This window comes from Tachysurus vachellii, chromosome 2 (assembly GCF_030014155.1).
Source record: "Tachysurus vachellii isolate PV-2020 chromosome 2, HZAU_Pvac_v1, whole genome shotgun sequence".
Classification (NCBI taxonomy): Eukaryota; Metazoa; Chordata; class Actinopteri; order Siluriformes; family Bagridae; genus Tachysurus; species Tachysurus vachellii.
The window spans coordinates 31,223,235-31,246,323 of NC_083461.1; the positions used below are offsets into that span (position 1 = coordinate 31,223,235).

The 23,089-nt window shown below is 38.4% G+C and overlaps 2 protein-coding genes across 10 annotated transcripts in view; one reads left to right on the top strand and one right to left on the bottom strand.

The window, feature by feature from the left end:
* Positions 1–2,046: 2,046 nt before the first annotated feature.
* Positions 2,047–15,459, top strand: LOC132841762 (equilibrative nucleoside transporter 2). The gene is made up of 13 exons (XM_060864272.1): positions 2,047–2,139; positions 5,819–5,872; positions 5,971–6,052; positions 7,634–7,779; positions 8,182–8,321; positions 8,446–8,580; positions 8,723–8,820; positions 9,446–9,524; positions 11,894–12,054; positions 12,179–12,281; positions 12,380–12,465; positions 12,567–12,766; positions 12,843–15,459. The coding sequence occupies exons 2-13, from the start codon at positions 5,841–5,843 to the stop codon at positions 12,952–12,954; spliced, it is 1,374 nt and encodes a 457-aa protein (XP_060720255.1). The 5' UTR covers positions 2,047–2,139; positions 5,819–5,840; the 3' UTR covers positions 12,955–15,459.
* Positions 15,460–15,467: 8 nt separating this feature from the next.
* LOC132841761 (multiple PDZ domain protein) overlaps positions 15,468–23,089 on the bottom strand; it is a 36,175-nt gene continuing 28,553 nt past the window's right edge. For 7 of the 9 annotated variants that reach the window (XM_060864271.1, XM_060864263.1, XM_060864269.1 and 4 more), the window contains 18 exons: positions 22,959–23,050; positions 22,499–22,574; positions 22,205–22,285; positions 21,782–21,862; positions 20,710–20,784; positions 20,454–20,625; positions 20,214–20,359; positions 20,035–20,118; positions 19,491–19,684; positions 18,799–18,946; positions 18,591–18,677; positions 18,386–18,479; positions 18,267–18,304; positions 17,759–17,881; positions 17,538–17,642; positions 17,366–17,454; positions 16,610–16,733; positions 15,468–16,510 (listed from right to left, as the gene is read on the bottom strand). In XM_060864271.1, the coding sequence (XP_060720254.1) occupies positions 16,364–16,510; positions 16,610–16,733; positions 17,366–17,454; positions 17,538–17,642; positions 17,759–17,881; positions 18,267–18,304; positions 18,386–18,479; positions 18,591–18,677; positions 18,799–18,946; positions 19,491–19,684; positions 20,035–20,118; positions 20,214–20,359; positions 20,454–20,625; positions 20,710–20,784; positions 21,782–21,862; positions 22,205–22,285; positions 22,499–22,574; positions 22,959–23,050 (1,956 nt within the window). In that variant the 3' untranslated portion in view covers positions 15,468–16,363. The remainder of the gene's footprint in view (positions 16,511–16,609; positions 16,734–17,365; positions 17,455–17,537; positions 17,643–17,758; positions 17,882–18,266; positions 18,305–18,385; positions 18,480–18,590; positions 18,678–18,798; positions 18,947–19,490; positions 19,685–20,034; positions 20,119–20,213; positions 20,360–20,453; positions 20,626–20,709; positions 20,785–21,781; positions 21,863–22,204; positions 22,286–22,498; positions 22,575–22,958; positions 23,051–23,089) is intronic. The other 2 variants (XM_060864266.1, XM_060864264.1) reach the window with 2 other exon arrangements.

The window sequence follows — 23,089 nt, forward strand, 5'->3', positions numbered from 1 at the left end:
CCAACAGAAAAATCACATAAATGAAAATCATTGAAATTGTCAGGGGTTCCTAAACTTTTGCATACGACTGTACATTTAATCAATATAAAACTATCTTGGAAATGTAATGGATACACTTAATTCTTCTTATATGTTTGTCTATTGTGATATCGTGTCAGACTTCCTGTTAGTAAGCTAAAGAGTATTTTAATGCACTGGACAATTGCATTATTATGCCATCATTTTCATTACATGTTCAAATTCATCAAACTGATGATATTTATACCTTTAATGCAATGTAAGTCACATTTTGTTTACTAGTACTACACTATTACAGTATTGTTACTGCTGATATTGAAGACGTACATGTTGTGTATGATTTGTAAAATACACTTTGTATATTAAAATGAGCGTTTAATATTTTAAAAAGCAGTTGACTGCACCGATGTTTCTGCTCATTGGAGTGGTTTTATTATTGCAGTTTGTATAAGCATGTGTCGAGGTCCCTTACTGCTATAGTTCTGTCTGAGGTTTAAAGAAAAGAAAGTAAAAAAAATAAATAAATAAAGCTTTAGTGGCTGTTGCTGTTTTATATTACAGCAAAAGAAAGAAAGAGCTGGGCTCTCAAGTTTTGAAGACAGGCAAGAGTCGAAAAAACGAGAAAAAAAAAACTGTTTCACCAGGATCACTGACTACATTTTAACCAAATACAAAGTATTCGTTCAATTTCCATTTTTTAATATGTGTGTGTGTGTGTGTGTGTGTGTGAGAGAGAGAGAGAGAGAGAGAGAGAGAGAGAGAGAGAGAGAGAGAGAGAGAGAGAGAGAAATTATGACTGGTGTTGTTCTAAGTGTTTGTTGCCTTTTTTGGACTCATTTATCATTTGTAATGTTGCTCCCATTTAAAACATTTCAGCTCAAGCTCAGCCATTTTTAGGGTCATGATTGAGGACAATGTCCCGTCCAGAGACAAGCTGTTTCGTGTTGAGGTTTTGTTCAAACCGACCATCGAAAATACCCTCTCTAATGAATGTTTTTTTTTTCATTGGTTAGAGCACCTGTTCCTGCTGTCACTCCATTTGTTGGCCATTCTAGAAAAGATCCTTTCCACATAACCAGTGGATGCTGGGATGCTTAAGATGTGGCTGATGATGGACAGCATGTTAGGCAGGTTAGCTACTTGAAAGAGACGTCTCACGTCTGTACCTCTGCATCCGCTTTCGTTTCGGACGCGGGGGGGGGGGGGGCGGGGGGGGGGCGGGGGTGTATCTGGAGATGCCATCGTTTCATATGGATTTTCTGTCACTCTGACTCTGTCAAAAGAACCGGCGAGGCGGCATCCCGCCCTCCTCTGACTCTGATTGGCCAGTAACCCTAAAACAAACCAATCAAACCAACGATGGCAACGAGTATTACCCAATCAGGGGCAGAATAGGACGCGTCTCCACACAATGCAGGTGGGGTGATTTGCATGGGATGCTGTATAATGTGGACCTATGTAAAATACGGGACAAATCGCAAATCGCAAAGACAAATCATTTTGCCTGTAAATACGGGACGGGTGGCAAGCCTAATGGCAAGTGTGGATCTAAGCCATACACGTGCTCTACTCTGGGACGCAAGCAGTGTCATGAATGTAAACTTCATTCACACTGTGAAATGCCCTGACAAACTACAACTGATTCCTTGTTCAACCAAGGCAGCTAACTGCAGCGTGTAACATTTATATCGATTACAAGTAGACACGTGTAATCACGCACATGTCCTCACTTACAGGCGCAAACAAAACGTCGCGCGACAATGACATCACTTCTGATTGGCTAGAGAGGCTGTCGGTTGAGAATCAATGGAATAATTGAGACGTTTATCTTGTCCATAATTTACATAAAACCCTATTTGAGGTTTGGAATGGGGGAAAAAACAAAAAAGAAAGCTGAAGCGTGATTAAAATAGCAGGAAGTACAAGCATATACGTGCAATGTAAGTATTATGTGTTCTGCGTTTGTGTTATTGTCGCTTTAAGTCGTGTGGGCGGAGCTACGTTTGATTGACACGTGCAGTCTTTTCCGCGTGGTGACAGGATGGTTTTTTTTTTTCCATCTTAGAGTCTCACGCTGAAAAAAGAGGAATAATAGGCTGTGTAATCTCTTCTACTTCCAAGGTGAGCACATGCTTTATGTCTAAAGGTTTAGCTCTGAGCTTTAGATTAACCTCCAGGTAAATAGGATTATGTGTAGGTTAGTGATGATGTGGCTTTATTTACATTTCAGGACATATAAATATATATATATATATACTGGTACTACTGGTAAACAAAACGGACATTGTCCATATTTCTTATCGCCTTTGATTAAGGGGAAATAAAAGATCTCACTAATATGTTTATTGCTTGCATGGTGAATCTATCAACGTGCCGGATGTTGCGCAAGTAGCACACAGAGCATGCGCGAAAAATTACGTCATACTTAGTTGGTTGGCATCAGAGAAACAGTGCAACATGGAAATTCTACATAATACTACATAATTGTACTACATAATAGTTGAACACACTGTTCTTGTTATGCAAATATAAAAAAAACAGTGCCACAGGGAAATTGACTTTATGCCCAAATAACTAGATTCTAAGAGGTTGTTGATCTAAAAACACTTGATCCTGTGTGGATATTTAATGGGTTAAATGTTTACAATGAAGAAGTTCATATGAATTGAATTGGATAAATTGAAACAGATTAGAGGTTTTCTTAGAAGAAGAAGAAGTCTGTCAATAACTGTATCAAATTTCATTGTGTTGGTTCAAGATGACCGGAAGTTTGTGGGATTATATGAGGAAAAAAAACCAAAAAAACTGCACTTGATGTTCTGTGTCAGTACGGTTGTGTTACCAAAGCTTTCCTGTTTGCTCGAACTGCACAGAGGTGTTTTTTTTTGTGCCAGCAACCTTGCCATGGCCAAATTCCATGTTATCTCTCTATTTGCGAACTACATCTACTGACCCTGTATCTACATTATTTCATGCATTGTGCTGCTGCCAGATAATTGGTTTTAAAGGTTTTTTTTTTCAAAATCAATCAATTAATTAATGAATAATCATTTAACAATCAATGATCGTGATTGGCTTGATGAACACATGACAGCAAGGTGTATCTTTATAGGGTTTTTTAATAAAATTACAGGACCTATATCTAATTCAAATCGGCACACTTAATGTCTTTGACTTTGATCTTGAATAAAAACGATGGATTTTGAAACTGTGATAGTGACCATAGGTAAAACACAACCACTTCAAATTTGCTTATTTTTATCTAACTCTAAACTATTCATTAATGCTTAGATTATTCAGATATATTAGTTTCCACCTTTCAGTAATGTTAGTTGCTTATCTGGACCTTTATAATGAATTTAATGTAACCAAACCATTATAAAATATTTGAACAATCTCCATGCAAGTCTAATACTCATGTTACGGAGTATAATTTTGTCTCCTAGGTTTTTTTTATTGTTCATTCCAAGTGCTTTGAGTATTACAGACTTTCCCACGGCACTCAAGCGCGTTTAATTTGAACCCAGTTGATCTCCTACTCTCACGAAGCCTCCAGCGCTCTGGCCGTCAACATACAGAAAGGATATAGTAAATCTGGCTTATACAATGCGGGAGGTGGACATTTGGAGGACAGGAACGAGATGAGTTAAAAGTCTGTATAGTAAAGTCTGCTCGCTTGGTGGCCATCTTGGCATCGGTCCCAGACAGTTATTTCCAGGTACAGAAGAGTAGACTTCAATCTACTAGAATGAGAAGAGGTGAGAAATGGATTGACAAGCTGACCTTTCAACCACAGATTTGAATCCGCTGCAAAAAGTGGTCTTTATTTATTTTTAGGTCACCCAGACTTGAATTGAATTGGGGCATGGAAGCCTTTATTATCAGCACATATACATTAGAGCACAGTGGAATTCTTTTCTTCGCATATCCCAACTGAGGAGGTTGAGGTCCGAGAGCAGGGGCAGCTATGATAATGGAGCAGAGAGGGTTAAGAGCCTTGCTCAAGTACCAACAGTTGCAGCTTGGCAGTGCCCAGGCTTGAACCCCGATCTTGTGCATGGAGTTTTTTCCATACCTGATAGTGCAAAGGATGAAACGGGACGCGGCCGCCATCTTGAAACACGTTACATGCTGGCCATTTATATTATGAGTGATGTTAGAATTTGGTAAACTTTCAACTTTCTTTTTTAAAGGTACAGTACCACCAGTGGGGATAAAAGATCAATTATAGTCTTCTGGAACCTTTTTTCCCCTCTCCAAGTGTCCCTGTATAGTAATTACACACTTCAGTTGCTTAACAATTCTAGATTTCCTCCTAGAAAGTATCTACATGGAAGTGTTTTTTAAAGCAAAAATCGTTGTTTTAATTGTCTTCTTACATATTGTCAATGTTCTAGTTCAGATTTCTTCTGTCTGTTTGTTTAATAAACAGGAACAATCGTTAGGTTTTCTCAAGTTAGTCTATCGAGTATGAAAGCAGCGTTCGGATACGGGTCATTAGCCTAGTCGCTGGCATGTATGGCTGACTTAAGTGACCTTGGGACAGAGCAAACACTTTTCATGATAAATGTTTTTTTGAACTGACAGTAAGGCGTAGTTAAGCTTTCCTAAAGGTGTGTGTGTGATTTTTAATTTTTAATTATTTAATACTATCTACTATCTATACTAGACATAAAAGTATGTCTTCACAAGTGACTGGGTTCATTGTTACTTGCTTCATTTAACAAAAACTGCACAGTTTGTCTTGAAAACTGCAAAACCACCCATCCCTTATTGGAAAAAAAATGAGTTACACCTGAAAGCTGAAAGCATTGAAACTGGAGACTCCTCCCACACATGCTGACGTCTCCTCACAGCCACCATTCCCATTATGTGAACCAAAAAAATTTGTTGCTATAGAAACGATACTGAATTATAATGGACATAAAATCCTGAACACTCATTTTCAGGTGTAGGGTAGAAAGTGTATGGTTTAAAACAAAAAGGAATTTTCACACAATATTCCCTTAATATCTCTTCGATACAGAAAACCCTTAGTACTGCCTTAGATTCAGCATCTCAGACAATACTGTTTACATTTCAGAGTTAGAGTTTTGTGTGACTGTTCATTGGTCTAAAACAAATACTTGTATATTACGGTAGAAGGCAAGAAGATCTGCTTTGTTTACTGTGAGCAGCCTTGTTAATTTGCTGAACCTGGGTGTAAAGAGACCTTCCCGTGTTACTGAGCACCGAGGTATTCTAAGTTCAGGGGATGCTTTCTTTCACTGTTTTAGTTTTTTTTTCTAGAAGAATGTCAGAAGTTACAACCTTTAGTCGAATGCAGCACACTAATCAGTTTTAGAAAATATCTCATGTAAAAAGTGTTAATTGGATATAATTAATAAGAGCACATTTGGACCCACTTAAATTAAACGTGTCATTTCAGAGGCATTTCTCTCATTATTTTCTTTATTGTTAATATGAGCTCCAAACTCATCTCCACATCAAGTGTGATACTGAAAATAAAATTAATGTAATGTGATCGGACATTAGAGAATAATATGTCATCTAGCGAGAGGCCTGTACTGAACCAGGGCTTAGCGATTTGCATAACATTTGAACCGAAACAAACGGTTGCCATGAGCACTCATGTCCACAAGAGATTAGGAGAAAGATGTTTATCTGGTTTGGGGGCTTATATGTCCATGTCTCATTGTGTGTGCTGGGTATGTGGTAGCTTAATGGTTAAGGCGTTGGATTTAACCACTTAGCTAGTGGTATAAAGTCCTCAAAATCTGTGCTCTGTTTCTTCCTCCAGCTTGTGGGACCTGACTGAAATAATGAAGACAAATGCAGATGCACCGAGTGACCGGTGAGTTTGATTCACTGTGTGTTATGGATATTAAACTGTATGATGTGATACATTAACACCCTGATTTACTTTTGTTTGTTTTTTTTCTCTGCACACAGTTGGCATTTAGTAGGAATCTGTTTCTTTATCCTTGGCCTGGGAACACTGCTGCCATGGAATTTTTTCATGACCGCCTCAATGGTATCTATAAATCCATCCATCCATCCATCCATCCATCCATCCATCCATCCATCCATCCATCCATCCATCCATCCATCCATCCATCCATCCATCCATCCATCCATCCATCCATCCATCCATCCATCCATCCATCCATCCTACTATCACACAAGTCAAGTCCACACTACAGACTATCAGATAGAAACCTTCACATTCTATACATATATCCTTTTCTGGCAAAAGGAAATCGCTGCTGTCTTTTGTACTATAGTCCTTAGTTCACCACCTTTTCCATCGTTGCACATATTAAGTGTTCATGTAAGACTGTTGGCTTCCCGGAATAAAAGCTTTCCAGATAAGATTTTTTCTTTTCAGCCTCGCTTGTGTTCCTAACCTGAGGCGTTTTAATGGACCACTAGCTTATCTAGAGATTGTGGGCATTTCCTGTGATAAACAGCGGTTAAGTATGTTACCAGAGTTCTATTGCTCAAACTATTTATTTGTTCACAACGAGCTCATGAATCTAAAGTGGTTTAGTTTGTGAGTGATTTCGCCTGACGTACTGAGAAAACGCAGTCTTACTGAGCTCCAACATGAAAGCAGTATCAGTAGTGCCAAACTTGCACCTTTGTTAAAACACCCCTACCTCAGTGTGCACAAAAGGACTAGACAACCTCTACGGTCCCTCTGTAATGACAGCAGCTGAGCCAATTGATATGCAAATCTAGATAGAACTCTCTAGAAAAGCTTTTAATAGTTTGACTGATCTATCTTAGCTCACCAAAGTTTCCCAGGGGGCAGAGCTTTGTGTATGTAGAAAAAAATTCATTCAAATTCTTCAGTTTTTTAACAGGTACAGTACAGACCAAATCTTGCCAAATTTATCAAGCTTTACTCTAAAGCTCCTTTAAGAATCAAAGGAAATTTGTAGAAGACAGTAGTGAGAGCAGCTCTGTTGTATGGGTTAGGGACTGTAGCATTGAGGAAAAGACATGAGACAGAGATGAAGGTAGCAGAGATGAGGATGATGAGGTTCTCTTTAGGAGTAATAAGGATGGACAGGATTAGGAACGAGCACATCAGAGGGACGGCTCAGGTTGTCTGTTTTGGGGACAATGTCAGAGAGACTAGATTGAGATGGTTTGGACATTTACAGAGAAGGTAGATGGTTAGCGTAATTACATGCAGCGAGATTACAGTGTAATAACTGATGTTATTAAACTTTTCCAATGTAATCTATGATATTGTTATTAAACATAGCAATCTGATGTAGAGCTGGGAGACAATATAATGTTATCATGGTTAATTATGTTAGCATTTTTATTAGCTTTTTATATCTAAAATAATTAAATAAACCAATTCTATTATTTGTACTTAAAAAAATCTGTCACAAATATTAGTTTCAATATTATTTATCAACTAGGCCATAAAAGAAAAAAAATTCTTTTTTTTATTTTTTATTTTTTATTATTTATTTATTTTACTTTGTTGATTTCATTTGGTGAGCAGAAGGATGAATTATTTAGCTATCATTTTATTTTCTTACTTTTCAACAGTCCTTTAAAATATTAATAATAAGAAACTGTCTGTGTATCTGGATAGTACTTCAATAACAGGCTTAACACGTCAGAATGGAGCAACGGCACCCTTACGGCAACGAAGGAGTACTATTTCAACAACTGGATGACGCTGCTATCCCAGCTGCCCCTGCTGCTCTTCACCTTACTCAACTCCATCCTCTACCCACGGTGAGATGTACTAGTGAATTGTTTAGAGATTTAATTAAGTATATTCCATAACTAAAATAGAATTATAGAGGGAGAACTCACTGACTTGAAAAGGTGTCTTGTTCTTCTGCCTAGAGTGTTAAGATTAAACAGTCGGCTATTACAAAAAAAAAAACGTATGAGAAATTAAGAATGGCTTAACGAAGATTTCCATTACTCTTCTTTATGGGAAAGATTCCACTTCAGTCAGAGCTGTTGAATATCAACCTAATAATACAATTCAGTCATTTCCTGTTCTGCACTTGGTTTACTTTTAATTTTGGTTAACATTAAACCTTTGGAAGACACCGGAGCCCTGAAGGCTTCTGGCTGGAGCTCACTTTACGGCACCATGATTCACTCCGATTGACCTGTTTCTGTCAGGATCTCTGAAAGGATTCGAATAGCAGGCAGCCTGGTCTTCATCCTCATCCTCTTCATCCTCACAGCGATCCTGGTAAAGGTTCGATTGGAGCAAGACCACTTCTTTTCCATCACCATGGCGACTATCTGGTTCATAAACTGTGAGTGACTTAAATTTAATGGATTTTTAAAAATGGTGTTTTTTTTTTATCCGTTTATTGTTGGTTTTAATGGCAAGCCAGCAGTTTCACGTATCGCATATTAATTTGTTAACGTTGTGCGTAGCATTCGGAGCAGTGCTGCAGGGGAGCCTGTTCGGCTTGGTAGGCTTGCTGCCTCAGAAATACAGCGCAGCCTTCATGAGTGGACAAAGTCTCGCCGGGACGTTCGCCGCTCTTGCCATGCTGTTCGCCATCGCAAGTGAGTCGCACGAATGCGATAATTCACCGTGTGTAGACCTGATCAGATAACGAGAAAATACTGCATGCTTGACCTTGACCCAGTCCTTACCGCTTAAATAAATTGGTATATTGATAAAAGGGTTTTGTGATTAATGTCACAGGTGAGACAGATGAAGAAACTGCAGCTCTTGGATACTTCATCACTCCATGTGTGGGGACTCTGGTAACACTGTTCAGCTACGTGCTGCTGCCCAAACTGGTACGTGTGTCTTATTGAAATTTTTCCGAAGTCATATAAATACAGACATTGTTTACAGCCCATAAAAAATATATCATGACTTTTACTTTAAACCTACAACACATTCTCTACCTGTACAGGAATTCCACATGCCATCCGCTATACTACAGCATATGCACCGTATATTCATAATCACTCTATGGTCTATTCGTATAATCTATGTGCTCGTTGAACTTACCGTTCCAGATTTAGTCCTCCTTTTGCTCCTCCTCTATACTGAAGAGAATGTGTCATGTTGCATCATACAAACAGGTCCAACAGCATGTCACAGAATTATACAGTAGCCATAAAATGTACTGTATGTAATACTCAACACTGTGTAGGTTTCAGTCAAATAGACTGAATATTGGCCGACTGTAATTTGGTTCCTGTTGGAAATATTATATGTGTGTGTGTGTGATATCATGCTAGGACATGTATTCAATACTTGGTTCGCTTTCTATATTTATAATAAGAAAACTGGTGTCATTTTTAATCAGTGTTGGTTGGGCTCTTGGCTTAAAGGTTTAGGTAAAACAAAATGTGTTTTAAAAATATTAACATCTGGGTAATCCATTTTGTATCATTTATTTGCGTATGTTTATAGGAGTTTGCCAGATTTTACTTCAACAAGAGTAAAGACCAAACCTATGAGATCGGTGTTTCTGCTGAGCTTCTGCCTGAAGGTAGAACACACACACACACACACACACACACACACGCAGTATGTAATGGTGTTAAGTGGGTGATGTTATATTCATAATGCAGTAATGACTTCACACTCCAGTTTCGCAGTAATGGCCCGGAACGGATTCAGCAATAAAAACAAAACCGTAACAAAAATCGATCAATTTAAGGTGTAAACAGCTAAGAATACAACAGAGAACGTGTCCTAAATGAATAGATACAGATGCAAACTGTACTCGTTCCGATTTTTTTGCCAGTTTGTTTGCTTTTTTTTGTTAAAAACGTACAGTTTAAAAAAAACTGTTCTCACTAGAGTTTGTGGGGAATTACTGCCAAGAACCACAGACGGAGCATCTTTCCTCATGGGACACAAGAAACACTGGTGCAATAACTTGCCAAACCTGTTCATAGAATAAAAAGCTCATTAAAATTAGATAAATGGAAAATGCATTATTTGTGTTTCATAAAGTGGTTTGCTCCAGCAGCCCAACCTTAAACCCTGCCTTACTGAAGTACATGGGAAAAAAATAAAAAATCAGAATAGCCAATAGAAATGCTTGTATTTATAGAGCTGCTGTTCCATATTGGCCATGGCTCTCATTTTCCTGTCATTATTGACTGGTTCTAGAGCGTTATTAGAGGACAGTCTGCCTGGAAGATCCTAGTCTTTATAGCTGGACGCACTCAAGAGGGTTTCATTATATAAAGAAGACTCCAATCAATATTCCGGAATGTACCAAGCCTTAAAAGTTAAACGGATATTTCATCTTTATCTTATTATTATAACTGTCTTTGTCAACTGGAAAAACACTCTTAAGATCTTAATGCACTTAATGCAATTATGACCTCACCATCCAATATTGCTGCTTTTTACGCAACTATGATGTCGCTATTCAGTATTCAGTAAAGTCATCCCAATCTGATCGTGCAATGACCTCACAGACTGATGTCTCAATAGAAACAATGGTCATTATTGCGATAGATCGCAATGTTTCTATTGAGACGTCAGTCTGCGAGGCTATTGCTAGATCCGACTGCGATGTCATTATTGCGGTAGGTTGCACATTCTGATCTAGCAGTAACATCACAGACTGATGTCTCTATAGGAACATTGCAGTCTATCGCAATAACGACATCACAAACTGATCGAGTCTGACAATAATGACATCACCATGTGTTCTTGGAATTGTAGGCATCACAGGCTTATAACGGATATAACATGACAGTCTGGTCTTGCAATTACATCATCGCCATCTGATGTTGCAGTTTACATCATGGTGAAGGAATCACATTTTAATTTCATTATGATCACGTAATCCCTCTCAGACTTTTGTCACACGTGTGACGTCACAAATCTATGTTGCAGATTAGACCTCAAAACCCTACACTGCATTTCTGCATTGTAGTTATTACTTTAAAATCCACTCTCACAACGATGACATCACAATACAACAGCTGAGATCCACTGTGTCTCTAGAAGCTATGTTTATGCTTCTGCAGTCATCGATCCAAAATCAAATCATGTCCAGCAGATGGTGACTGAGCCTTTGGACCTTTTTAATTAGGCTCATGACTCTTTCCAGCCATATAACCATCAAAGGCTGAAAAGAGAATCAGGGCCATTCAGGATTGTTTACTTTTCATCTGCGAACAGTAAACAAATGCAGTAATGTCATAGTATCACTTATTCTGTTTTAGCAAGTGTTATGGGGAGCAGTAAAGGCAAGCTGGTTTCCTATACAGGCTGACAGAGGTTTTTTGTTAAGATTAAAACAATTTCCATATCAGTTTTTATAGTTCGCTTCAATTTTTCTATAGTGCTTTCAACAATCTATAAAGCAGCTTTACAGGAATAGATGAATTCAAGATAGAAATCTAGCCCTAATGAGCAATTCAGAGGTGACCGTGGCAAGGAAAAACTCCCTGAGAGGATATTAGGAAAAATCCTCGAGAGGAAACAGACTCCAAAGTGAACATCTGTGTAACACCGGATGGTGTGATTTTAGAAATCATTTTCCTTCTATCACTGTGTTGTATGTGGTGAAAAAGGGCAAATATGCAAGCAGTACATTTAGTCCTTTTTTTATATATATTTTGTTGAAGTTCATCAACTGCTCTCTGATGGAGAATCACAACCCGGGTTCTGTAGGACATGTACCTGTGGGTGGGTCCAAAAGTCTATTCCTCATTGCTGTGACATCATGACTTTATTGTTTACTCGCTTCTTTAACATGAAAGCTTTCCTCATTTTAAACATTTCTTCATAACCAGTACCAGCATCCACTTACAAACAACACTTACCAAAATGCCACTGATCCTCTTTTATGATGGGCCCCAATTTTTATTTTATATTATTCTCATATGGCAGGAACACAGGAGAATGGGGAATTGAACATTCAGGCCACTGATTCACTGCCTAATGGATCTCCCAGAAGTCCAGAGTGTGATGGTGCCAAGCAAGCATTTGTTTGTGTTGACACTGAGCATGCCAAGCAAGCAAAGGGCTCTGTGTTGGAAGTGTTTAAAAAGGTGGGTTGAGAAATTTGCTTGGCTCTATTTCTGTCAACATTTTCAATGTTAGTTGATTCCACTAGTTGGATTCCAGCGAATCTCCACCTAAATTGCTAACTGCTTCTTCATATCTTCTGTTTAGATTTGGGTGATGGCGTTTTGCGTAACATTCGTGTTCACGGTTACGCTCTCGGTCTTCCCCGCCGTCACAGTGGACGTGAAAACTGTCTACCCAGGAAAGTGGGGTATGAGCACTAACTATGCATGTATCACTCTTCAGTAAAGCTTATATTAAAGCTCATTGTATATTTTCTCTAAACTATGCTTACGTGCTTTCTCTCAGAAAGGTATTTTATCCCTGTATGCTGTTTCCTGCTCTTTAACCTGATGGACTTGACTGGGAGATCCGTCACCTCTTGGGTGCAATGGGTACTTGAAAATTATGTTTAATTACTTTCATTAATTCTATTAATGTTTTACAGAATGTCTCTCTTGCTCACGCTCTTTCTCTTTGTCTGTCTATCTCTCAGCCCTCTAAAGAGAGTCGGTTGTTTCCAATACTAGTGGTGTCCCGTGTGATCTTCATTCCTCTGCTGATGTTCTGTAACGTCCAGGGCCGAAGCTTCCTGCCTGTATTCTTCACCAATGACTGGATGTTTGTCATAATCATGCTGCTCTTTTCCTTATCCAGCGGTTACTTCGTCTGCCTGTCTATGACTTACGCACCGCAGTAAGTAAATAAATACATCTATCCATGCTGCTTCTCATCTTCTCAAGTTTATATTCACGTCACAACTCTCTCCCAGGTTGGCGGGTCCACAAGACGGAGAGACAGCAGGAGCTCTGATGACGTTCTTCCTAGCTCTAGGGCTTTCTCTAGGAGCTGCTCTGTCGTTCTTGCTGCGGTTCATTGTATAGTTTAATCTGACGCTTCATGCGAGGTGACCAGGACCGGTTTGTGCCATCGCTTCCTGACTTGTGATCTGTTACCAGAAGCACTGCAGACAAATCAACCTAATCACTTAATTCTATTTAATGTTTTAGCAGAAGGCTGGAAAGAAAAAGAAAACACTGCCCAATTTTTGAGATGTTTTATTGCACTATCAATGTTTATTTTCTAAAAGGGAAGTCTTGACAATGAAAGAACAAAAAGGGAATTGTTTATTCTTGGGGGGTGGGGGTTTGGATGTTGAGGGGGATTCTTAGTTCAGTTTCTACCAAACTCTTCTTACAGAGTAGTTAAAGTTGAATGGATTGGTGAGTGAAGCGGTGGAGAGATGCAATCCTTTCCTTTCAATCACAGAAGGACTATCGTTTCAAGCGTTTTTTTTTTTTGTTTGTTTGTTTTTTGTTTTGTTTTTTTTGGCCGTCTGCAAATGCTGGAAATGTAAATGTAGAAGAAAAGAAATCGCCATGGATGGATAGGAGAGAGAATGGGATCGCCATGGATTGGAAAAAGAATAGGACTCACCAGGGATGTGTAGGGATAAAGAATGGGAATCAGGAGGGATGCATGGGTCGAAAGAATTAAGAATTTTGAATGGGAAAGAATGAGAAGATGGATGGATGGATGGACAGAAGGATGGGAGAAAGAATGGGACTATGAATAGAAGAACTTTAAGAAGAATGATTGATAAATATATGGATGCATGGATGGAAGAATGGGAATCTGCATGAATGGAGGGATTGATGGGAGAAAGAATGGGAATCTCCATAGATGTACTGGGGATAGTAATGGAAGAGAGAGAGAATGGGATTTTGCATGAAATCCGCCATGTACCTTCACACTATGACAAAAAAGATCCTATTGTTCATTTGTTGTTGGCAAACCAGCGGCGGTGTGTAAAACTAGATGCTGATTTTTATTAACTTATATCCTAAAGGTACTTAGTACTTGGTACATAACCTCAGGAACGTTCATGTTACATGCCTCGTTACATTTCAATGTAAAAAGTGAAAATTTATACTGTGCTGTTTTGGTTTTCTTGTTCACATAAGAAAAAGGAAGAGAAAAAGGGAAGTTTTGGATTTGTCCGTTAAAAGGAACTAAATGTTAACTTGTTTTAACCCACATACACACAGTGAACACCCGATTAGTGCCCGAAGACGAAGGGAAATTCATATACTGCAGAATTCTTCTGATTATACGCCTCAGGCTATATTTATTAGCTTAGTAGAACACATTTATATACATAGATGATTCAACACTTTTTTTTCCATGAAGTATAACCATGTTTTAAAAATAGAACATAAAACTGAATAACCATGTTCTATTCAGTATTACGTGTAACCGAAAATGGAATGTAGTAATGTATTTTTTTTGTACTGTATTGTACAATACATACTCAACCTAAACCTTTGGTTTGGACGGATCGATTCTTAGAATAAGGGAAAGACGCATGGAGCAATGCACACTACGTGAATGTAATTTATCGTAGAGTAAATTGAAGGCTTTTAGTGAAGCTCGTCTACATGGTCATCGCTGAGAGTTACGGCAGCTCTACACTTCGGCCCTGTTTGTTTCAACTGGTTTGAAACGGACCACAAGAGCCAAGCTGGATTTTTTTTTTTTTTGTTTTTTTTTTTTTTTTTTTTATTTTTAAACCAAGCTTTTCTCCTGAATGCCTGTTCCCATGGTAGCTTTTAGAAGTGTAAGTGTTTTGTTTCACTTTGCAGCTCTGGGCTATAAATCCCATATGCAAATTCTGTGCAGTGGTAAAAGATTTTTGTTTAGTGTGTGTTTTCATGATTTATTTAATTGTTTTATGACTGACAAAATCTCTACTTTGTTGAACCTATAAATGCTCAATGAAGGTTTTTTAAAGACACATTTTGTGAGATTTTTTTTAACATTTATGGTAAATATCCTTAACTATAAGCAACTTACATTTATCTCCTAACTTATATTTTTATCTACAACTGAGCAATTGAGGGCTGAGGTACTTGCTCAGGGGCCCAGCATGTGTAACTTACTGTTGTTTTTTTTTTTTGTGATTTTATGCTGACTCGAAGCAGGTTTGTTTTAAACTTTAAGCGAGGTGAAAATAAAAGGATTAAGATTCTCCTTAACCTTTATCATATCTTTGTGAGAAGTAAGAGGTGTATCCTGAACTGATTTCTATCCAGTGAATGAATGTATGTTCCAATCACTTTGTAAACAAAAACCTTTTTTATTCAGAAGGATGTACACCTTGATCTGTAAGTTAACTTGTTTATCTGTATGTGAACTTGTTTCTGTGTGTGAGACATTGCAACACCTTGTGTGTTGAGTTGCAACACCCCAATAATATGCAGGTTACTCGTCCCTCTAGTGGTTCTTGACTATGTATATATACATATTTGAAAGCCATTGGATTAAAAAAAGTGAATTGCTGAAATAAAATGCGATTTCTTGTCTGTTTTATGATGTGAGGTAAAATAAAAGGAAGGAATTTGATTGGATGTCACTTTTATTTATTTCTCTCCAGAAAACAAAGAGCTGGTGTTGGAAATGCTTATTGCTTGTGTGTAAACTGTCTAAAACTGTCTAAAACTGTAAAGTTGTGTAGAATGCTTATACAGATACATCATATACCAAAAACAGTGTTTCTTTCCATTAAAAAACAAAACAAAATCAGATCCAAAACTACTAAAAATAGCCCTGTATACAAAGACCCAGTGTGAAGGAACAGCTAGATCACAACAATTTTAAAACCCCTTTGTGTGCTGGTTAGTTTCTCACAGTCTCGGTCTCGATTTTAAAAAAAGAACACAGTTTAGAGGCCTAAATCATCTCTTCACATGAATTGTGTGTTCAGCGATACCAACTGTATGAATGTAGTCTAGAGCTTTTTATTGACTGATTGATTTATTAAGTCTGGGACTAAAACTCTTACCTGAAGTGTTAACTCTGCTGTCTAATAAAAGTTAGTTAGCTCAGAGATCAGGCCTGGCTCTGGAGCTTTCTACCAAGGTAGAAACAGCCTTAAAAATCAACTACATTTTCGCACGACTCTATTCAAAAGCTGCTGTTTGAGATTTTCTATATGCTTTGATGACTGCACCCCAAAAGTACATTCATATGTTCATAACCCACTAACTACTGATACATGAAGCTAAATCAGTATATTCAGAACAAGAAGCTAAAAAATTCTCTTCAGTCATTTCCCAACAATGTGAAAAGTAAGAATTTGAAACATCTGTTGTGTTAGTAGAAGAATAAATAATGACTGATGATCATAATAAAAATATGATTTTGTACTGGATATTTACAGTAGTAAGGTTAAAAGGTCACAGTGTGTAAAAAATCCAGTGTTTTTTTTTATAAGATATTGTATAATTCAGTGTCCTATGAGAGTATAGTAAGTGTGATGGTCCCTTTGGTTTTTTTTAAGATACCAACAGCCTCCTCGTGTGTGACTCCTTCTAAACTCTGTCCGTTGACTGCGACTATCTGATCTCCACGCTTTAGACGCCCATCTTCTGCAGCTGCACCCTACGTACACACGTTTGTATCAGTATGCAAAATAGATTTCCTTTTATAACAAAGATTTAGAAAAGACACAGAATGTTAAATCGTAATGAAACCTTTTACCTTCCCAAACACCGTTTTGACATAGATGGGCAGGTCGCCATGGGGACTGCCGAATCCTCCCACTATACTGAAGCCCAAGCCGTCTGGCCCTCTATCCAGACTGATAGTCTTACACTGAGGAGGACTGTGGAGACACAAACGCAATCAATACGAAAGAAAAAGAAAGAAAGAAAGAAAGAAAGATAGATAGATAGATAGATAGATAGATAGATAGATAGATAGATAGAAGATATTGCACATATAATCCCTAAAAAATAAAGCATTTAGGCCTCAACCCTATTTAGAATAATTCAATTAAAAAAAAAAGGAATTGAAAGACACCAAGAAAGAAAGTAAAGCTCTTATATTTTTTGGTAAGCATGTATATTATATATCATATTTGATGGTACTGTAAGCAGTCAGATTAACTACGTACCTTGGCACCTAATGCTTGTTCTTTACGTGTGGATGAAATGCCAGGCAGAATAAAGAGCTTGTTTCTATGGTAGCAATCAATAATTTTCTAACACGTTTATCTGAAACCGCAAGATTACTTTCAGCCATAGACGGATATGAACTTCTGATCTCTTGGCAGGTATGAAGCCACATAATCTACAGTGGTTGGGGACTCCAGGAAGTGAAGTTTCGATTTATTTTGGCAGGTCTGTGTAATGAGGGTTTGTGTTATGAGCTTTTTTGATAACAAGATAGTGGTTTGAGAATTTTACAGGTGTGTGTGTGTGTGTGTGTAAGCAGGAAAGGTGTATTCATACACACCCCAGGTCATCGTGGAATATACTGCTGCTGGTGAGTCCAGATGTTTGATCCAGAGCAGGACCTGTTACTGTAGTGTCACCTCCAATAACCTGAGAGCAAATATTAACTAAAACATGAGTACAGCATCTCACTTCAGAAGATATCATGTGTGTGCACATTTGCATGGCTACACCTGAAGACTTATGGTTCCTGTGGTGTTCTTCAGCAGTGATACAGCTTGGCTGTGGGCCATGCCTTCTGTAGATATGTCACAGATTGATATGATTCTATCGCCGACCTGTTTCAGAGAAATATTCAGAGAGAAATACTGATAGGTAAAGGGTGTGGACTACTGTGGATTTTAATATAGCACGGGGTAACAAACAAAAAAACACACACACAACACACACATACTCTGAGTTGCTGTGTCTGTGCAGCCAAACCAGCGGGGTTCATCATGGCAATAAAGATGGGCACATCGCCCAGAGGACTGCCCACTCCACCTGCTATACTTATTCCTAGTGATTCACAAGGACCCTGAAACACACACACACAGTGTAACATCTGTACAATCGGTGTCACATAAAACTTACACAGTAGTTTGTTTCCTTTCTGACTTCATTTCAGCTTCCTTCCTTCTATTTACTCCTTCCGTTCTTTCCCTTCCATTCCGTTTTTCCTTCCTACCTCTTCCGTTCCTTCCCTTCCCTTTCGCATCCTTTCTTCTTTGGTTTCCATTCCCTTACTCTCTTCCTTTGCATTCTCTCCCTTCCTTCAGCGTCCCTCCTTTTGGTTCTATTCCATTGCATTCTACACTGTGTTCTTTCCATATTTTTCCTTTCTTCTTCTCTTCCTTCCTTTTCTTTTCATTCCCTTTCTATCTCTTCCAGCCAGCCATCCATCCATTCAATAACTCTTTTACCTTGGAGAGCACCACAGTTCGGATGTCTTGGTCCAGTGCTGAGAGAAAACACAGACCATGTATTAAAAATCGGAGCTCTGCGTGTATTCAGATCAATCTCAGGACTGTGTTTTACTTACATTCCTGACTTCGGCTGTTCTCAAAGTCTTCTTGTGATCTGCCAGAACCAGTGAAAGACAGCTGGCTTTCTTTACAGCTTTCACCATCGCTTAACTACACACAAACACACACACATACACACAATTATATATGCCATTCATTTCACAGACTTCAAACTATTCTTAAAATACAGCAAGAGGTTCAAAGAATTAAAGAACTTCCCACCTGACTGACCTGCGACAGGCGTCTCTCTGAGTGGAATGGACCTGCCTTGAAGCGTCCCACCTCTAATTTGATTGGACCAACGCAACACTAAATAGAGGCCAGAATGCAAAATCACGCCTGGGTTTAGGTCTTTGTGTAGGTCTTTACAGCAACTAGGACATATTGTCTTTACAGAATAAATATAAAACAAGACACGTGGTGTGTTTACCTTTAGCAGGGCGGCAACCGACTCCTGTGTTGCTGTACGAACATCCTCACCGTTAACGGACAAAATCTGATCTCCTTGCAAGAGCCGGCCATCAAACTCCACGATGCCTCCCGTCACAATGTCAGACACAAACACACCTGTATCATTTCTGCAGGAGACAAAAATAGACGGTGACATTTTAATATATTCTTCACCAGTTCTACCTTGTACTAACAAAACCTGCTGAATAAATTAGATAAATTAAAGATTAAAACTGGTTTTTCAAGAGAGGAAGAAGTGCGAAGTCACATTGTGTACCAGTGAATATCCCAAAAAAAGGTGAGATGTTATTTTTTACTTATATTGCAAAACTGGAATATTGTCAGTGAAATATTTTCAATTCGTGTTGCAATTTTTTTAATATTCGCCCACCGACAAAACCATTTTACTGCCATCTTCTTGTGCTCATCAAAGACCTGTTTGATTTGGAGATACAAAAGTACTTGATGACATTGACATTTTTCTAAAAAAGATGTGACCAAAGAATGCTGGGAAAGTTGAGAAAAAAACAAAAAAAACATTAAACATAAAACCAAACTTACATTTTACATTAGAGGTGTTAGAATTATATTTTATATATTGTAGATGGACATTAAATTGGACTTGGCGTGATATCGGTGATATCATTAAAGATGAATAGTTCGCTCCAATACCTCCTTCCGACGATACTGAGTCCGAGGCTTTGGCCTGGTTTCTTCTGCAGCTCTACTGACAGCACATCCCACAGCTCTTCCTCCTTATACTGTGCTTCATCACGGAACACGGTCAGACGCACTCGCTGTGGCGTCTGCCTCAACACGTTTATCGCTTCGTCGTGGGACGCGGTGCGTAGGTCAATACCGTTCACCTGAAGAAAAAAAAACAAAAAAAAAAATCTTATTCACAGATCTAACTGAAGGCTCATCCAGACTATGTAACCATGAAACCTAGCATAAATTACTGCTTAATGTAGCCTATATGTATGCTTCACTCTATCACCACTAATGAAGTGAAAGTGTAAATAATATGGATTTTTATTAGAAAGAATTATATTATAAGCTAGCAAATTAAATTGAATTGATCGTTATTTTCCGATATATTTAAAATAACATACTCGGCTTGTGATGTTAGAAAGTGTGCCAGCCTAATAGGGATATTTCAGTGTAGCGCAGATTTTAATATAATGCTAATGTTCAAATATTTTGGATTGAACATTACCTCGAGAATCTGATCTCCTGCCCAGAGTCGTCCATCTTTAGCAGCAGCACCTTCTTCATACACCTCGTGAATTATTATAGTGCCCTGTCAATCATTTTGACGTTAACACTCTGCTTAGAGTACTCACTCTTTCTCACACTCACATTTGTTTAACAATGCAAAAGAATTTGAATATTTACCAGCAGTGTGTCGCAGCCACCCACGATGCTGAGGCCGAGCCCTGTTCTTCCTTTAGAGATATCGATGGTAGTCTCACAACCAGGGATTATAGGGCAGGTCACAGGGTCAGAGGCCAGAGTTATGGGAGTTGATGATCTGCTAGAACCTAAAACACCATCACCATAAATAATCTGTAATCAATAGCCATAAATTGCAGGTGAAGTTTTTATCTATAAAATGTTCATCTTTGACTTCCTCACTCTTGACTGATTCCATTTCAGGGGGTGTCAAGGACAAAGGCATACTGGAGACCACCAATGGGTCTGATAGTCTCCGTGTCTGGTTGGGTGAAGTAGAGATTGCATCGTGGATATCTGTACAGAGATTGGTCTTGCTTGAGCTTGTTGCTTTGGTCAGTAATGATGTTACCTGCTGCAAAACAAAAGAAAATCTCTTGTATGTCTTGACAAAATAAATCTACACATAGAGGTGTTTTATAGATGGTGCATGTATTACCTTCTCCACAGAGAGGCCATGTGCCGTTTCGTTATCTACTACCGTCGGTCTGTCTCCTGGCTGTGTACTAAAATCCTGTATAAATGCATACACACACAATGTTTATTTACCGTATCGTGTGTAAAGATGGCACCGATTTAATATTCATTGATACACGTTTAACTTGAAATATCAAATATCGCATTGTTTCTTGTTGTTCGGCGATATTTAGAAGACCGCATTTACGGAGTAAATACTTTATGTATAAAATATCTTACCCTAAACAGAGCGCTTTATTCTTTACAGAAACCAGGTCAAATCTCACCATACCAATAGAGTACAGTTTTAAATAGTAGATAACAAAGCATATCGTCGCTGTCAGGCGGAATCCTCGTATCTCCAAAACCGTTATTTTTCAGGAAATTAAAAAAAACGCCGTACCTTATCTGCAGTGCACAGGGTTTAGTCTGCGTTGCAGTGGATTTTCTTGCGCTAAATTCCTGTCCTCAGACGAGCACCAGAACTAGCGGTGGTCAAGATTTTCTTTTTCTTTGAGCCCAGTGTTTTGAAGACATTTACCTCAGAAGGCGTGTTGATTCGTTGCGACTCTTAAGGAGAAATATGCCGCGAAGCTCTCCCACGGAGTGAGGAAGAGGTGGACAGTTGAAGTCTCCAATGGAGTTATGAGATTTGCGCTCAAGCTATTTTCAAGACTTTAGATTGGTTAATAACTTGTAAAAATAACAGACCCACGTGGGGACTGACCAATAGCATCGATATGTGAAAAAATATGAAATTGACCAAATTTGGACATACGAGGTTTCCGCCCGACAGCGACGATATGCTGCATGACACCCACATCACTCATCACAGCAAAAAATAAGTTTGGCTGAATTTCAAGCAGGAAATTGTTCACATTTTAAAAGCCATCATGTTAACATTCTGGTTGAAGTATGTAAAAAACGCTACATTGATCACACTCTGCTCAAAGGCAATTCACACCGGCAGAAAACAAGTCAGACCGCATGTACGTTAAGATACACGTTTATTAACAAACTGTATGCTATATTACATCGAATAGGTCTCGACTTGCCTGTACTTTCACGGCTGCTCCGTTGTCTCTAAGGATCGTGCCGTTCTCGTCCTCCTCGCTAAACGCCAGTCCTTCCTCTTCCTGTTTTGCATTTACAGAATGGAATTATATATTCAGATATGGAGAAGAGATGCATTCGCATAGTTTGTGGATGAGCAAAAATTACGTGAGATCGGTTTGAACTTGTATCACTACATACTTGGTGTCTGCGCTAGATGGTTTGCTGGGACAAAGTAAAAAAAGTGGTTTATAATAATTTTGTTATTGAACTGTAATTTGTAGCAACTGTAAATTGAGGGAATGTGGGTGAAATATGTGCCTGAAGGATTGAGTGTGTGTGTGTGAGAGAGAGAGAGAGAGAGAGAGAGAGAGAGAAGAGAGAGAGAGAGAGAGAGAGAGAGAGAGAGAGAGAGAGAGACTTACCACTGGTAAGAAAATGCTCTGGACACATTTAAACACATCCACATCAGTCAGTGAGGAGATGAGAGAAGAACATGGTTGGGACTGTGAGATAAATTGTGGTTTTATAAAGAATTGTTTTATAACCAGACATATGCTCACATCGTTGTTGAATTGTCAAATGGAAGAAATAAGTTACTTTTGGGACATGTCGATCATCTTCTGGGTAGTAACAGTAACCAGTCGTTGATTATATTCCCGTAACAGTACACCGCTAAGTGTTTGATTCCTTAAATGTATTACAGCATACGTGATTACCTCTGGCTGTGTGTCCAGAACGTCTTCGAATTCCTTCATTGGAATGACAGCCATCTGTGCGAGTGAATCTGTGTTTCTGACACATACATACATACATACACAGTCAAACAATGTAACACACTGATGAATATATGCAGTATTTCAGAGCACTGAGGCTTATTTTATGTGGCTCTGCAACAAAAGGCTCATTTTGGTGCCGTCTGAAACAGACTATTTTACCCATACTTCCAGGTTTCGACCTTTTTTTTAATGAACAGCTTAATTAATTAATTAATGTTTAATTTACCCCAAATGTGTTAGATCGGCCAAGAAAAAAAATGTGTGGTAATTTTTTTGTGGCAGCATAAAATGATTTGGTATAATCTGTTCATCTAAGCCCTGCTTCCCTTAAACAATATCATTTCATTTAGATATTTAGACATATAACAGTTTTCATTTAAAATATGCTGTTTTTACTCACCTAATAAAGATGATTTTTACTTTGGATGGGGCGCTCTTGATGATAGATGAGGCGTTCTGATGGGAGCGACCATACAAAATCTGACCGTTGATCTGCAAAGATTGTGAGTTAAATGAGGAAATGAATAAGCT